At 37.2% G+C, this 17390-nt stretch overlaps 2 protein-coding genes and 1 pseudogene across 2 annotated transcripts; 1 reads left to right on the top strand and 2 right to left on the bottom strand.

Annotated features, from left to right (window-relative positions):
- Positions 1–3080: 3080 nt before the first annotated feature.
- LOC125260786 (ankyrin repeat and IBR domain-containing protein 1-like) lies at positions 3081–9708 on the bottom strand. Its single transcript, XM_048179313.1, has 5 exons — positions 9626–9708; positions 9196–9398; positions 8929–9029; positions 3927–4097; positions 3081–3821 (listed from the first exon to the last, which is right to left on the bottom strand). Exons 2-5 carry the CDS (start codon positions 9368–9370, stop codon positions 3378–3380), a joined length of 891 nt encoding a protein of 296 aa, XP_048035270.1. The 5' UTR covers positions 9371–9398; positions 9626–9708; the 3' UTR covers positions 3081–3377.
- Positions 9709–9759: 51 nt separating this feature from the next.
- Positions 9760–10855, top strand: LOC125260455 (NEDD8-like). Its single transcript, XM_048178835.1, has 2 exons — positions 9760–10068; positions 10328–10855. Exons 1-2 carry the CDS (start codon positions 9921–9923, stop codon positions 10450–10452), a joined length of 273 nt encoding a protein of 90 aa, XP_048034792.1. The 5' UTR covers positions 9760–9920; the 3' UTR covers positions 10453–10855.
- A 3292-nt stretch (positions 10856–14147) lies between these two features.
- On the bottom strand, positions 14148–17390 carry LOC125259775 (annotated as a pseudogene).

Below are 17390 nucleotides of genomic sequence, written 5' to 3'. Positions count from 1 at the left end.
AACCCCACTTCCCGCACCTATATATAGCCACCATAGACATTTAGAGGTACTCCCTAAAGTCCCCCCAAAAATTAGAGATGGCCAAATTGTCCTCAGTATTTTATATTCTTGATGCTGCTCTGCTGCACTTCTTTACACGCATGCTCTGTTTGATATTTGGATGACAAAAAGTTTTAAAAGCTTTTAGGTTGCTCTGTCTTAATAGTATAACAGCGCTCATCAATGTCAAAATGAGTGAGATGGCCAATCAAATAAAAGAAGGCGGGTCTACAGAAGAATATTCCAGAAAGCATTAGTTTTATCTCTGAAAGAGTGCATGGAAAGTATCAGCTAAACATTAATATTTAACTGCTTATAGGAAAGGATTGCTGAACGACCCAGAATAATATCCAGCAAGCAACTTAACTTTTTTTAAAAATGTCACTGTTTTAAATGTAAAATATGGTATAATTTACATTTGATTCATATAACTCATAACTGAATGTGACAAGACAAGAAATGTTTTTGCAAATATCAGTAAGAGTGAACATGGCCATTAAACAAAATATTATTTGCAAATAATTTAAGTTGATTAGGCCTTCTTCAGCGGTAGAACTTATTTTACATTTTTTACATTTATCTATTCCCTAAATCCTTTTAATATATTACTTAATAATTATTTAATTCCTTTAGAACCCCGCATGTCTGCCGGTAGGTGCTGATGTTGTTGAGTTTGTCATGTTGCTGTAGATTCATTAAATGTTTTTCTCAGACTGTTTCTCTGTTCGATCTGTTCTTCTGAGTAACAATCAGTCAAATCAAGCTTCAAAACTGATCATTTACTGACAAGTGTGATGGGAAAAAATCATTTTATTAACAAGCTAATGACAAAATTAGACAAAAGTAACAACAATCAAATGAAATATTGAAATTCTCAGTTTTTAAGAGTAAATGCAAAATTATATTCCTAAAAGACAGTGTGTGAAAAACTAAACATCATTAAAACTCAGTGAATCTCATAAAATCTGCTCATATTTCACCACAAAATCACAAGAAAATAAGACATTATGAAACTGTTTTTAGGACTGTATACAATATTAAAAATGAATGTTCTTTAACAGCGTTGATAAATTACACTAACGGTTCTCTAGATTATTAAAATGGTTGTTTTAAGAACGGATCACTGAAAGATTCTTTGAGAAACCAAATATTGTTTTATGAAATCACTGAATAAAATCATTTAGTAAGAAGAGAGTGATATTACACTAATGAGAAGAAGAACAAACGAGTTTCGAGTGAATCAACTGAATCACATGATGTTCGTTCAAGCGTTTGTTCTTCACTCAGTTTACTGTCAAACGCTGTTATAGGGATTTTTTGGAGACACTTTAAGGACTTGTTTATCAATTCTACTTAATGCATCAACTAACAATGAAAAATACACTTTTTAAAGCATTTATTAACCTTAAAGGATTAGTTCACTTTCAAACAAACTTTTCCTGATAATTTACTCACCCCCATGTTTAATAAAGGTATTTATTAAACACAAGCAGATGAATCGTTGAACACAGGTGAGTCAAGCAGACGTTGTAAAAGTGACTGAGTGATGAATGAATACTGATACTGTCCTTTGTGGATTGCAGGTGATTGTCATTCAAGATGTTCATGTCTTTCTTTTGTCAGTCGAAAAGAAATTAAGGTTTTTGAGGAAAACATTTCAGGATTATTCTCCATATATTGGACTTTAATGGACTCCAGAAAAGTTTTATTTGAAAGTGGACTAATCCTTTAAAGGGACTTTTCTACTTAGATTGAAAAAGGGAATAAACACAGTTAACTGTAATAATATGGATTAACTGCAACTAAATGGTTATTTAGTTGCAGTTAATCCATATTATTATGGAGTTTTTATACATTTTATTTCCATTGATTATATTATGCTGATTAAGTGAGTAATGTGTCTCAACAATATTCAATCGGCTTCTTCAGATACTGGATGGCTTGAAATAAATGAATTTAAAACTTTTGTACACTTTTTGGAGAGTTTTTAAAATCTATATTTCATCAAATTAGATCACGAAGATCAGATTACGTCTTTTCTTCTCTGTCTTGATTGTCTCTTCTGTCATTGCACATGCTCGTTGACACGCAGGGCGCGCAATGACAAAGAGCTCTCATTGGTCAATCACTAATCTTCTAAATAGTATAAATTCACTCATTTTTAAATGTTCTTAATAACTTTAACACTTCTTTCCAACTTTTATTAGAGAAATATGATGTTACTAAACTGAATAAATTAAATAATTCCATTCAATTAACCTGGGTTACAATCACAGTTTGCAATTGTGCTCATATTTGTAAAGGTTTTACATCCAATCAAATTAATGATGTTAACAAAGAAGTCAGACAATGCAATGGCAATTTAGCAATATCCCTGCTGCTGTGGTCTTGTTCTGTCTTGAAATAAAATCCAGAGTCCTTTTAGTCTGAGACAAAGACAAGACCGAGAACAAATGTGGCCAAGACAAGACCAATACCTTCAAAAATGGTCTTAAGACTGGTCCCGAGTACAACAACATGCCTTCCTGTTCGTTCAGTTTGATGAGGAGTCTTGTGCCAGCCAGACAGACATCATACTGAGGCTATGAATTTAAGAGGAACATCCAATTGAAAACATATTCTTGTCTTCAATGTGTCTTGACCTTTATAAAAAGTCTCCATCGTCTCTGCTGTTGTCATATAAATTCTCTTATTCACAGGCATATTGTTAAATAGGCTACTTAATTACATGCAACTTAAAAGGATCTTTCTCAAGTCTTTCATATTTTATTAGAGACAAATAGACAGTGATTAAAATATATTAATGCATTTTGAAAAGCCAACTATTTCCACTCCAAGTGATATGGCTGAAATAACATGACAGACAAAGAAGGTAGCCTGTCATATTATAAAATGACATAGAGAGACAGAGATGTGATGACTTCACAAACCTAAATAAATAAATTGAGAGTGTGCTAAATGAGCTCTTCATCATCAATGGCAGGTGTTAATCTTCAGTACTCTAATCTGTATAACATGGCAAGCACATGTGGCACAGTCAATAGCTTTATCTTTGCAATTTATTTTGTATTGTTTGATTAACAAAACATTATATGGCACTTTATGAAAATACAGTCTTTTTCATGTTTAGTCTAATAAACTCAAAATCATTGTTATTTCGTGCTGTATTAATCATATTTTCATATACCATTTTAATAAAAAATGCTGTTTAAATAGCCTATTTGACAACAGCATCATGTCAAAAAATAAGTATAAACAACAAGAAAAATGTTCTTGTAGTAATTTAAAGAGCTAGACGAGTCACGTCTTCCAAGTCGCTCGATCATATCTCTCACACATTATCTCTTCCAAACTGGAATTTCAGTCTGCCGTTGTGCAACTGAGCAGACCTTAAAATAGCCATTGTTTGGAACAGAACAAATCCTTGTCAGCTCTAGACAAAGGAAGCAAAACTCCACCTTACAGCGCTTACACATAATGTTTTTACATTTGGTCCCATTGTGTTCTATAAGAAGTCCACAGGTTGGGCAGGCACGAATTGAAGGACACTCTACATTGTCCACACTAGACAGCTTGATAGTACTACACTCTGCTAGCTTGTCAACTGGGTTGATACAGTCTTCATAACTACAGCGGACAGAATGAGCAGCTGGCCCTTTCCATTCCCTCAGACACTCCCAGCAGAAATGGTAGGTCTTCTTTTTTACAGCTGTGCAGATATTGCATTTCACACAGAGGTTGGTCAGGTCTTTTCGCTCAATGTAGGACTCACAGCTTGGACACTTACAATATAGAGAGACATAATTATATATTAATTGTCACTGAATTCACATTATCCAGTAGACATAAAAAACACATGAGAGTATTGAAATGTTATTTATACTCACTGATTTGAACTCGCAGTACTCAGCTTCTGCTGCCAGACGAGCCATTTTCTCTTCAAAATAACCCCGCTCTGAATCACTAAGCCCTGCTGCTTTCCTGACCTCTGAGTATGACCACTCCTTTTCACATTCTATGCCATCTGACTTAGCTGGGCAATAAAATTTATACTGACCCTGTTAGAATGAACAGAATAAAACAAAAAAGATTAGATAGATACCAACTGAAAGTACAGGCACCTTCTTGTGAAAGACTGATATTTTTATTTTTTTTATTTAGCCTGAAAAAACAAACAAACAGATGACAGGCTTCTGGATGCCAAGTTCCGCCTCCAAGTTATTGATAATTGTTAAGAGAGCTTATGTAATTGCATGAGAAGCAAATATGTCTGCCTTAGTTTGACAATGTGTAGCCTGAAAAGACATCTAGAGAGACAAAGACATTCACAATAATCTGTAGGCGGATTGCATAATGAGAGGAGTTTAGGCTGGGTAGAGAGTGTGTTGATATGATGGCGACTATTGACAGAAGATGGCGGCGGCTGTTGTGAGTGGTTTGGGAGGCTCCACTCACGAGTGCAAATCAGGACATATTGCCGCCTATACAGTTTCCAACCAGCTTATAACTGTATTTTAAAGTTTTGGCATAACGCTTTATATGATATCTACAAATGCTTTCTCAAACAAAAGAGAAACTGCAAACATGAGTACGATAACTACCATATTGCAGTCTTGGCTACCTGTTGCGTTCTGGCGCTTATGTCTGTACTGTTCATATGTGATGTACCAACAAAAGCGGGCGAAAATACTAACCGTGCTGCTGCTGATCAAGATCCATTCGGCAATCGGGGTGAGAAAGCCAAACTATATTTTTTTGGTTTTGGCTATGCTACCATCTTCTCCCACACCTTTGCTGCCAATGAAGCACAGGCATCCAAAAGACTGAACCAACACAACTGCATGAGCAAACAGAAGCATGCTCCTCCAAGAGTAATTAAAACTCTAATGTTGTTGCTACTTTTGTCGGGAGATGTATACCTAAATCCCGGGCCTCAACGTAAATTTGATGTACCCCAACACATCCTTGAACAGCAGTACCAAGCCAACGATTAACTTCCGGAAGTTATTGTGACAACAAATGTACTCTCTTTGACTAAAAAAAATGTGGGTGAGATGGGTCATCATGTCTCACAAGTGGAGGCTGCAGTTGACGTGCTTTTTCCTGTTGCTGAGTCCGTTGGGGCATCTGGACATCTGGGTGCGTCCGTCGGCGGGATGGATGGGGCAGTTGCTGGCGCTGCCTTGCTGGGGCTGCAGCGGACGCGGGGCCTTGGTTGCGGTGGGGACCGGAGCGTTGGGGAGTACCGTCCGGGTCTGGCGGCGGGGTCTCAGAGCACCGGTGTCTGTGGTCAGGATTCGGACAGTGCGGTGAGTTTTGATCTACACGGCGCACGCATTACAGTAGATGCCGAATGGAAACAACGACGGCAACTCATAAGGTCCAAAAATCAAAACCGGGCAGCGCTCAAGCAGAAAGAGCTGAAGATCTTCCAAACTGTAAATCATGCCCAGATTATTTGGAATCCCCAAACAAAACCAAAGGGGATTTTGGGAGGACACATTAATATAAGGAGTATTTTACCAAAAATAGATCAAATTAATAGACTGTTAACTGACTCTAACCTGGATTACTTGTGTGTGACTGAAAGTTGGCTAAATCCATCCACTCCTACAGACCTAATCAACATACCTGGTTTTAAGTGTTACAGGGTCCAAGGAAGGGGTGGGGGTGTGCTATTATACATTAAAGAAACATTTAAGTGTGAGAAAGTTAACATTGATATGAAACTGGAATGCTTGGGGCTAAATGTAATTTTGTCTCCAACAATGAAATTCAAATTAATCGTCATTTACAATCCACCTTCACATGGAGCAAATTTCGATGATGATTTTAAGAGTCTTCTATTGAATATTGACAATTGCACTGAATGTATAATTATGGGTGATTTCAATATAAACTGGCAGGAGAAAAACAACAGCAGAATAAAGTTGAAATCTTTGATGGATAAGTTCAAATATAAGCAAATAATTTACAAACCTACTAGAATTACCAGACATAGCGAAACATTGATTGATTTGATTTTTGTAAATAGACCAGAAAGAATAACTTAAACTTATAACCTGATCACAGGGCTTACCGATCATAACATGACATTAATTGTTAGAAAGTTGACTAAAAAATGTTTTATTAATCATAATAAAGCAGAGAACAAAATGAAAACAATAGGAATTCCTAAAGAAAAAATAAACTCCTTTGAAAATGAATTAAATCAAATTAATTGGAATAGTATTATTGCTGAGACTGATTTAAATTTGAGTGCATCCAAATTTGTCACTAAACTAAATGATGTAATAAATAAGTATACCAAGAAAGTATTCTCTTCCATGGTTCAACAAAGACATTTGGCTAATGGCTAAAAAAAGGTGACCTTGCACTTAAAAAGTTCTTAAAATCTAGGAATAATACTGACCATCTAATTTTCACTGGTCTTAGGAACAAAGTCACAAGTGAGCTGCGCAAAGCAAAAACAAAATATTTTATAAAAATGATAGAAGAAGCAAATGGAAGCAGCTCCAAACTATGGCAACATATAAACAAATTGACAAGTTCTAATAGGATAAACCATCAAATGACAGATTGCCTTAAAATTGATAATAATTATGTTAATGACAACCAGTTAATTGCTAACGAGTTCAACAAATTTTTTGTTGAATCAGTTTACGATCTAGCTAAACCTTTCAAGGGCAAATTACCTTTTGAAAATAAAGTTCAGCTTAGCAGTACAGATCTTTTAAAAATCAGAGAAGTTTCGCACAATAAAGTAAGGAAAATTATTGTCAATATGAAAAATTCTACATCAAGAGACATACATAATCTTAATGTAGATCTAATTAAAAAACATCTAAGCAGTTTACTCGACCCCATTACTTACCTTGTAAACTTGTCAATACAAACAAATACTTTCCCACAGAGCTGGAAGATTGCTGTAATCACTCCAATTTACAAGTCAGGCGACAAAGACCAAGCCTGCAATTACAGGCCTATTTCCATTCTTCCTGTCGTTTCCAAAGTGTTGGAAAAAATTGTGGCGGAGCAATTAATAGAACATCTTGAAAATAACCAATTGTTGCACCCCCAGCAGTTTGGGTTCAGACAAAAGCACAGTACAGAAACCGCCAACTGTTTCTTGTTGGAACAGATCAAAGGTTCACTGGATAAAGGGAATGTCGTAGGCGCTGTGTTTTTAGATCTGAAGAAGGCTTTCGACACAGTGGACCATTGTATCTTATTGCAGAAATTACAGCAATTTAAATTTTCAGCTGAAGCTCTGTTATGGTTTAAGTCCTACCTGGAGGGTAGAGAACAATGTGTGAAAGTAGGAACTGTTAAATCTAACCTAAGTCCTAACGACTTGGGAGTGCCTCAAGGGTCAGTTCTAGGACCATTATTGTTTTCACTGTATATAAATGATCTCCCAGATTGCTGTCAGGGTGTAAATTGCCAGCTTTATGCTGATGACACAGTTATCCATGTGTCAGCAAAAACAACTGCACTGGCTGGGTAGCAGTTAACACAGGCTTTACATAACGTCTCAAGATGGCTTCAGCTGTCCCATTTAACTCTAAACACACAGAAAACTTTCTCAATGTGTTTTTCTATCAACCAGAGGTCCATTGACAGCATCTTTGAGGTTCATCTAGACCATGAACCCATTCATGAGGTTCATGAAACGAAATACTTGGGCATAATCTTGGATAAACACCTGAAGTTTCAAAGTCAAATAAATCATGTTTGCAGGAAAGTCAAATCAAATCTGAACTGTTTTTGTTTTATTAGAGGAGAGTTGTCACATCACGCGGCTGTATTGTTTATGCATGCAATGGTTTTTTCACATTTGTCATACTGTATAACAGCATGGTCACAAACATCAGTGTCCACATTGAAACCAGTTATTTCTCTATATAAACAGGCAATTAAGATATTTGACAAAAAACCAATGAGATGGCATCATTGTGATATCATACAAAAGCATAAGCTTTTTACTTTTGAAAATTTTGTAAATTTTAGTATTTTGAAATTGACTTTTAAATGTTTGAACAACTGTGTGTCACCACTGTTCTCTGGCCTCATGGAGAGGCGTCGGGGCTCTTTTAGACCTTCCACCAGAGCCTCAGTTAGTGGGGATTGTGTGCTCCCGAAGTTTAGAACATCTTTTGGACAGTCTAGCTTCTCCTTCAAAGGGGCTACACTATGGAACTCTCTCCCCACAGGATTCAAATTACAGAACAATATTAACATCTTCACCAGAGAGCTCAAAAAGTGGCTTAAATCGGGCCAAAGTTGTTCCCACGTGTAAATTGTGCTGTGTTTTGTTTAATAATGTATTTTTTTTTCTTTTTTCTGTTATAAAAGTCCCTATGGACAGGTGTTGAAAATTAGCACATGTGCTATAACACTTTAAACAATGCATCTGGTTTGTCCAATGTTATTGTTATGTCCATATTAAATAAAATAAATAAATGTCATTAAACTAAGTGATGGACTCACATGATAGACATAGACCACTTCTCAAAGAGGGTCTTTTTGTTGACTGAATATCCATCAATCCATGTGTCAAGAGCATATAACACTCTTTCACCCAGAGCTGACATTTAGCAGATACACTCAGAAGCTTGTGATTGGTTTCTTTTGCCAGATAGAGACACATGGTCACATTAAAATGCTTTCAGATTTAACAGTGTACTGTCTAACAGGTTTGTGCACACCAACAAAACTGAGGCAAACAAAGTTATCAACTTGCCCACCCCTTAGGCCTCACCCTAAACCTGACCCTAAAATTCACAACAAGGATTGATCCACAAACATGTTTGGCAAAATCATGTTAAACTGATGATAAGAATATTACATTATTACTGTCATTATTATTATAGAGTATTTCTGACCTACCCGTTCCAGCAAACAGCGACACCAGGTAGATACTGATTTTGGGGACACAGCATGGCCACAAGACATTTCTACTCTCAGAACGTTGGGGTCATCATCTAAAGCTAAAGGTCATAAACCAATGTCAGCAGTTGCACTGAAAACACCAACACACACCCTTTGTGTGTAAACCTATTATTTATGCACAATGGTGACAAAAGTTTCTTGTTTTAATTTCTTTGAGTATTGTTTTAACCTGAGAGATTATTTACCCATTAAAAAAATACTTACTTATGTCATCTTTCCGTCTGACAAATTTCGGCTTTATATCATTGAAGTCGCTTTGTCCACTGCTTTGTTTGCGTCTCATCGTGATATCATTAAGGTTGTTTTGTCCACTGCTTTGGTTGCGTCTCATCGTGATATCATTAAGGTTGTTTTGTCCACTGCTTTGTTTGCTTCCCATCTTGATGGAGGCTCCTTGTTAAGTTTGTCTAGAATAATTACAAGCATGAATGAGAAAGTTTGCAAGTGGACTGTTATCTTACTTATGAAGTGAACCAATAATGCCTTCGCTTTCAGTTTGTAATAAAAAAAAAATCTGATAAATTATGAAATATGAAACATTTTAAGAAAAACACATTTTCCTCAAAGATAAAAGTAGAAGTTAGAGAATACATTTATCATCATATAAATAAATAAATAAATAAATAATAGACACCTGCGTTATGGTAAGAAGAATCCTTTATTCTTCAGAACTGCGCAGCTATCTTCGATATAACACAAGTTGTCCTACTTCCTGCTTATGAAGCATTTCCGAGAAATCACACTCTTTCTGGTAAACGTCAACCGACAGCTATTTGAATGTGAGTTTAGGTTGGGTAAGCTCTGTTTCCTACCATCCCATGAATGTCTTTCACTTTGATAAGGGCACTCCTTCAAAACTTGTTTCGTTCACATGCAATCAAAAAGAAAAGTCTGCATCAGTCCTTATGCCCTTTGTGCGTCTGTGAGATATGGGGAAAACATATCAAGTGATTGTGGTTGGAATACAAGGCAAGAAGAGAGTTATAGATGTCGCAGATTCAGAGGAAGATTTCAATAACACGACAGTGGAGAAATTCAAAGAAAAGCTTGCTGAAAAACTGCCACACGAGGCATCAGGTACTGTGTAGCCTACATTTATCTTACTTCACAATGTTTATCTTATGAATATTCGGCTATTTTATTCTTGTATCAAACTGTCATTGTTAAGCATGAGCACTACACCAAGACAAATTTCTTGTACATGTAAACCACTGTATTCGGCAATAAATGTGATTCTGATATGATGACTTTTGTCGACTGGATCATATACATTATGATGTTACATTATTGTAATTGTTGCTGTAATGTAACATTTCATTTTTCTTCTTCCACGCAGACCTGTCTGAATTACGATTACTCTACATCAATAAACAACTAAATGACGACGACAAGTTTTCTGACCATAAGATCGAGAATAATGCAACCATCTGCGTCATATTGCGGTTGTCGGGTGGAAGATAAACCAGAAGTTATCAGGCTTGAAGGAGAGGCCCTACAGAAGACAAGTGTGCTGTATTCAATCTTCATGAACTATATTTATGCTTTCCCTCTGAGATTGGTGATCCCATTATTACAGCCCAAGCTGTTTCTTCTTATAAGTTTATTTTATGTTAACAGAGATTTCTAAATGTATCAACAGTCACAACCCTCTCTCTCTCTCTCTGTACTGTCTAGTTTTTACCAGATTTTTCATAATTGATTTTGTGCAGTTTTCACCCTTTTGTAAAGATTTGATTAAATAAATGTTTTGAAACAAATATCAAATCTAAATGTTTCTATCACAGTATCTGTGACACCCACTTCATGTCACTGTTATAATGAGCTGAATCTGTTGTGCTAAATAAATATCTATAATGTGCATTAAGTATGGTTTATGGATTTGTTTGTTCTTGGTCAGTGTGTGTATGTCTGTGGGCATTAGGGGCCTCATTTATAAAGCATGCATACGCACAGATTTGATCTCAAAGTGTGCGTACGCTTAAATCCTTGCCAACATTCATATTTATAAAAACGATCTTTGACGTGGAAAAGTGCTTAGAGGCACTGAGGTCTGAACAGACGTACACACTTTTCCTGGTCAGATTACTGCAGGTTTTTGGAAATCTAAGCTATTCTTGGAGCTCGCCAAGGATTTGGATGAGTACTGGTGATCTTTTATATGCAAATGGATTTAATTAGGTGTCGTTTAAAACACACCGAACACTAGACACTAGAACTGAAACCAGCTGCGAGCAAGTTCAAGATTATTTGTGATTTATAGATTTCACATCTAAAAAAGAGGCGTACGCTCGTTTTCTGTGTGTACATTCATTCTACTAATAAATAGGAAACAGCCAAAGCGAAAGTTCAAGTAAAACAACGTTAGATGTAAGTCTCAATGGCGTGAACGCAGTTGATTACTAGGTGTTGTTTGGAATCTCGTCTTTGCACTTTCATTTCCGAGCAAACTGATGAACTGAATGAGACGAAACACATGAGAGAAGAGGACAGGTGGTATACGGTACGTAGGCTATTAGGCTATTTCTGTTTAGGGATGAGACATAACTTTGGGGAAACAAACTAATAAATGGTACTTTGTAATAGAATGGGTGTGTAGGCCCTATTATTTGTCAGTCAGTAGGTTATAAGCAGTTAAATAACCCGTCCTCTTCTGGGGACATTTTCTCGATGAAAAAACGCAAAAATGCGTTTTTGTGAAAGCGAAAGCTAAATTAATGTTTTGAACTATTCATTGGTTTAAGCCTAAAGCTCTATTTTTGCTTTCATTTATCTAACAAGATGTTCTGCACTAAGGACAAGTCACGCGAGGTAAAAGGTAAGCACATACTTCAAACACCAGCTGACGGTGGGAACAATTTCCATAACTGTAACTATTTAATGTATTAATGTAAAGTTAAATGTCCAACTGTAGTTTCGATTTTCATGTTGACGATCTGTTGATAATAGTGAGTTACATGGTCAGATGGTCTAACCTTATTCAATTCAATTCAATTCACATTTATTTGTATAGGGCTTTTCACCATACATTCGCAGCTTTATTATTGAGGTTATTATTTTATAATTCGCAACTTTATTATCGAGGTGGGAACTTTATATGTCTAACGTTATCTACTTTTCTAGAAAGAAAGAAATTGCACACACACACACACACACACACACACACACACACACATTCAGCAGCTGAATGTCATTTGCCCGGTTAATTTAAAAGAGACCTCCGAGTTGTTTCTTTTTCGTATCCAAAAGCCTCACTGTAAACTACTCTCTCTCGCGCTCTTCATTCAAAAATTCTAAAACTGATAACTGTAGATAAAATATCAAACGCAAATTAGCCTACCTTTATTTTCCGGTCTATATCCGTTCAGTCAGAATTCGCGCTGCAATACATGACACTGACAGCTGTTAACTTATCCATTCTGACAGGTAGGCTAATCATAGCCAAGCGATGAATAGGTATATAGTCTAAATCATTTTAATAGCACGGCAATTCAAAGCCGAGGGTCTGCTATGTGCATGTAAAACTGTCAATGACAATCATTTTGGGCACGAAGTTAGCACAGATATCGATACCAGTGGCGTCTAAAGTCAATGTGAACACACTGGCCAAAAAATCGGATATGATCAAAAGATAGGGTAACACTTTAGAATACTGATCCTTCATTAATGAATAACTACACAGAAACAAATGAATAATGCATTATTAACACTCTAGTAACTACTATTAACTAACAAGTAACTCTGATGAATGAATTAGTAAGTAATAGTGCTCAGTTGTAGGTGGTAGTTCACTATTAACTAATCAGTAACTACTGTTTTTTCATACCTCTAAGAGAACTACTAAGAACTACTATATACAGGTTCATAATTAACATGAATGATGCATAATGTATAATTAATTCTAGAGTAAAGGCTTTGGTAAACCACTAGTAATGACTGAAGTATTACTAAATACTTAATAAAGAATTACTAATTATTTGGATCAGTATTCTAAAGTGAAAAACATGATAACTCTCTAGTAACTACTAGTCATTGTAAACTTTTGATGTTTTTGTACAGTAATTCCTTATGATATATTTGGTAACACTTAAGTAATTACTAGTGGGTTACCATGATCTTCACTTTAGAATACTGATCCAAATAATTAGTAGTTCCTTTAGAAGGATGTAGTAACACTTGAGTAATTACTAGTGGGTTACTATGATCTTCACTTTAGAATACTGATCCAAAAAAGTAGTAGTTACTTTAGAGTTATATAGTAACTCTTGAGTTATTACTATCCAATACTTTACAAAAATCTCAAAAGTTTACAGTGACTTCAGTAGTTACTAGAGAGTTATCATGTTTTTCACTTTAGAATACTGATCCAAATAATTAGTAATTCCTTCTTAGGTATTTGGTAATACTTCACTCATTACTAGTGTGTTACCAAGGCCTTTACTATAGAATTAATTATACATTATTCATTATTCACATTAATTACGAACCTGTATATAGTAGTTCTTAGTAGTTCTCTGGGAGGAGTGAAAAAAACAGTAGTTACTGATTAGTTAATAGTGAACTACCACCTTCAGCTGAGCACTATTACTTACTAATTCATTCATCAGAGTTACTTGTTAGTTAATAGTAGTTACTAGAGTGTTAATAATGCATTATTCATTTGTTCCTGTGTAGTTATTCATTAATGAAGGATCAGTATTCTAAAGTGTTACCAAAGATAGGATCTGTGCATTAAGACTTGCAGTGCAAATGCAGCCACATAATTTCAAAGCAGCTTTGCATGTCAACATTACAATTTAGAGAATGCAGTTTGCTAATAATGTAATAATTTAACAAATAATTAATTTATAATCACTGTTAGCAGTTTAATTTAAGGTAGAAGCAATGAGCTCCTGGAAATAATCAATTAGCCTACATATTACCAATAATTAGGATAGCCAATATAGAAATCTGGGAATGTGCATGTTGATCCAGTTGTTGCATCTTCTGAGGTCCTCGCAGGAGTTAAGCGCAGTCTCTTCACAGGTGTTTGTCATCTGAGATCTTCTTAAGAGGCTGGATCCAAACTGAAGCTGATGTAGCTACCCTTTAGTCACATAAAACAGAAAAGCAAATGATATATTAAGCAAAGTATGCTATGCATATAACATTCAAACACTTTACAGATCAAGTCTGCTAGGTGGTTTACGGATTCTAACAGGAAATCTTCTCACATTTGGGGAAGAAGCAATAGCTGGTTCAACAAGTTTGGTTACATTCTGGTCTAGAGCATTTGGTTCGGTGTCATTAGATGTTAAAGACAGTTCTTGTCCCTTATCATCCAGAGTTTGTGATGTACTATTCTCTGCTGGTAGTGTTTCAGTGTTTTTTGTAATTTCTGGATGACAGTCCAACATTTGATCTGCATGTCTTTTCCAGCTTTGTGAACTGTCCACCTGAACCGTGTAGGACACCGGTCCTGACTGAGAAGAAACAGTACCTGTTTTCCACTTCTCCTCTCCCCGTCGATAATCTCTGACCAGCACCGAATCACCCACGTGGAAGTCTCTGTGTTTTGCATGGAGGGAACGGTAAGAACATTGAACTTTTTGTGCCTGCTCCACAGTTCTTTTCACACTTGGTTTCAGCAGATCCAGCCGTGTCCTCAATCTGCGACGTAAGAATAACATAGCAGGTGTTTCTTTTGTTGTGCTATGTGGGGTATTCCTGTACTGTAGCAAGAAAGAGTCTAATCTCTGCTGTAATGGTACTGGTTCTTTAGATGCTTTCAGTGAGTGTTTAAAAGTCTGCATGAAACGCTCGGCCAGACCGTTGGTGGCTGGGTGGAATGGTGCAGAGCGTACATGTTTAACACCATTTGTTTTTAGAAAACATCCAAACTCCTCCGAAGTAAATTGTGGGCCATTGTCGCTCACTAGGGTTTCAGGTATACCGTAACGACTAAATAGACCACGCAGAACTTGAATAATCTTGGAGGAAGTTGTCGAATCCATCACATGAACTTCTGGCCATTTTGAGTGTGCGTCAACAATTACTAGAAACATTCGTCCTTCAAATGGTCCAGCGAAATCAACATGAATCCGTTGCCAAGGAGCTTCTGGCCATGCCCAGGGATGTAAAGGTGAGAGACATGGAGATTTTTGATTTTGTTGACATGACATGCAGGTCTTTGATTTTTCTTCAATTTGAGAGTCAATATTTGGCCACCAGATGTAGCTGCGTGCTAAAGCCTTCATTTTTAATACACCTGGATGTCCTGTGTGTAAATCTTCCAAAACTTGTTGTCTCAGATTCGATGGAACAATAACTCGCTGTCCCCACATTAGACAGTCCTGCACCAGTGAGAGTTCCTCTTTCCTTGTGAGATATGGTTTTAGTACATTTTCTGAGTCTTTGGTAGATGGAAATGATCCAGTGGCTACCATCTCCTTCACACGACAGAGGATCGGATCTGCTTTGGTCTCTTTCCTGATATCGCTGCTACACACTGGAAGTGCATCCATTTTTTTTATGAGGTAAGTGTCCACTGCATCTTTCCTGTCTCTGTGCTGTACAGGCAGTGGCAAACGCGATAGCCCATCCGCGTTTCCATGATCGTTAGCACTTCTGTATTGAATTGTGTAGTTGAGTGCAGCCAGCAGAAGAGCCCACCTCTGAAGTCTGGCAGCAGCCATGGATGGAGTTGCTTTGTTAGGATGGAGTATGGTGGTAAGAGGACGATGGTCTGTTATTAATGTGAAGTGACATCCATATAGATAAGTATGAAACTTCCTTACTCCAAAAATGATCCCTAGTGCCTCCCGTTCTAGTTGCGCATAATTTTGCTCAGATTTACTCAGGGTTCGGGAAGCGAAGGCTATAGGTCTTTCATGCCCATCCGGCATCATGTGCGAAAGCACAGCTCCCACCCCGTAGGGTAAAGCATCACAAGCCAAGCGAACTGGGAGTCTAGGATTATAGTGTGTGAGTACATTGGGTGTTAACAGCTGCATTTTAGCATCTTGAAAAGCGTTCTCACACTCTAGAGACCACTTCCATTTTGCATCTTTGTGTAGCATTGCATTCAGGGGGTGAAGAACTGTGGCCAGATTTGGTACAAATCTTGCATAATAATTAAGCAGACCCAGGAATGATCTGAGTTGGTTAACATTAACAGGAGCTGGTGCTTCGGCGATGGCATGTAGTTTGTGTGGGGACTTGTGAAGTCCTGATGCATCTATCACATGACTTAAATACTCTAGTGAAGTTTTGAAAAACTCACTCTTCTCTCTTTTAACCCGAAGTCCGAATTTCTACAGCCGACTCAACACAGCCTCCAGGTTAGACAAATGATGGGCATTGTCTTTTCCTGTGACCAGGATATCGTCTAAAAAACAATGTACGAATGGCAGTCCTTGTAACACTTGTTCCATGACTCGTTGAAATATTGATGGAGCTGAAGTAATGCCAAAGGGTAACCTGTTGTATACAAACATCCCTTTGTGAGTCGTGATTGTAAGATATTTACGTGAATCTTCATGCACAGGAATCTGCAGGTAAGCATGTGAAAGGTCGAGTTTGCTAAATCTTTGTCCTCCAGCCAGTGAAGCAAATAGATCTTCTATTTGGGGTCATGGATAATGTTCTGCACACAGAGCTGGGTTCACAGTTATTTTGAAGTCACCACAGATCCTAACATTACCACCCTTTTTTATTACAGGCACAATCGGGGTTGCCCATTCACTGAATCGCACAGGTGAAATTATTCCTTGGTTCAGCAGGCGATCAATTTCTTCCTCCACCTTGGGTCTGATGGCATACGGTACCACTCGTGCTTGGAAAAATCTCGGTTGGGTTCCTGGTTTCAGGTTTAAGGTAGCTGTATACCCATTGAATGTTCCTAGATCTTCTCTGAATACTTTGGCATATCTTTTTAAAAGACTGTCCAATGTCCCTTCATTAGCATGATGCACAGCTCTTACAGTTTTGATCTCGCGCCAGTCTAGACGGATTCTGCGAAGCCATTCTCGTCCCAGCAGTGGAGCTGCGTTTCCTGTAACAACATACAAGGGTAAGCGTACGCTTTGTCTGTTTAACTTGGCGCGCACCTTGATGACACCTTCTGGCGAGATTACTTCGCCTGTATACGTCTTGAGAACAACGTTCATCTGGCGTAGTCGAACATGGCTCAGTTTATCTCTGTACAGTTTGCTAGAGATAATAGAGACCGCCGCCCCAGTGTCCACTTCCATGTCAATTGGCAATCCCTCAATTTTTGGTTGCACTTTTATTACAGATGATACTGAATCCGTTTCACTTTTCATTATGTTCACCCGTGAAGAATTGTGCAGTGTTGCTGTGACTTTGTGTAGTGTCAGTTCAGCATCTGTGTCTGAATTTGTCTCTTCCTCACTCTTTTCCAT

Source organism: Megalobrama amblycephala, linkage group LG24 (genome assembly GCF_018812025.1).
Source record: "Megalobrama amblycephala isolate DHTTF-2021 linkage group LG24, ASM1881202v1, whole genome shotgun sequence".
NCBI lineage: Eukaryota > Metazoa > Chordata > Actinopteri > Cypriniformes > Xenocyprididae > Megalobrama > Megalobrama amblycephala.
This window is presented reverse-complemented; position numbering and strand designations above follow the sequence as displayed.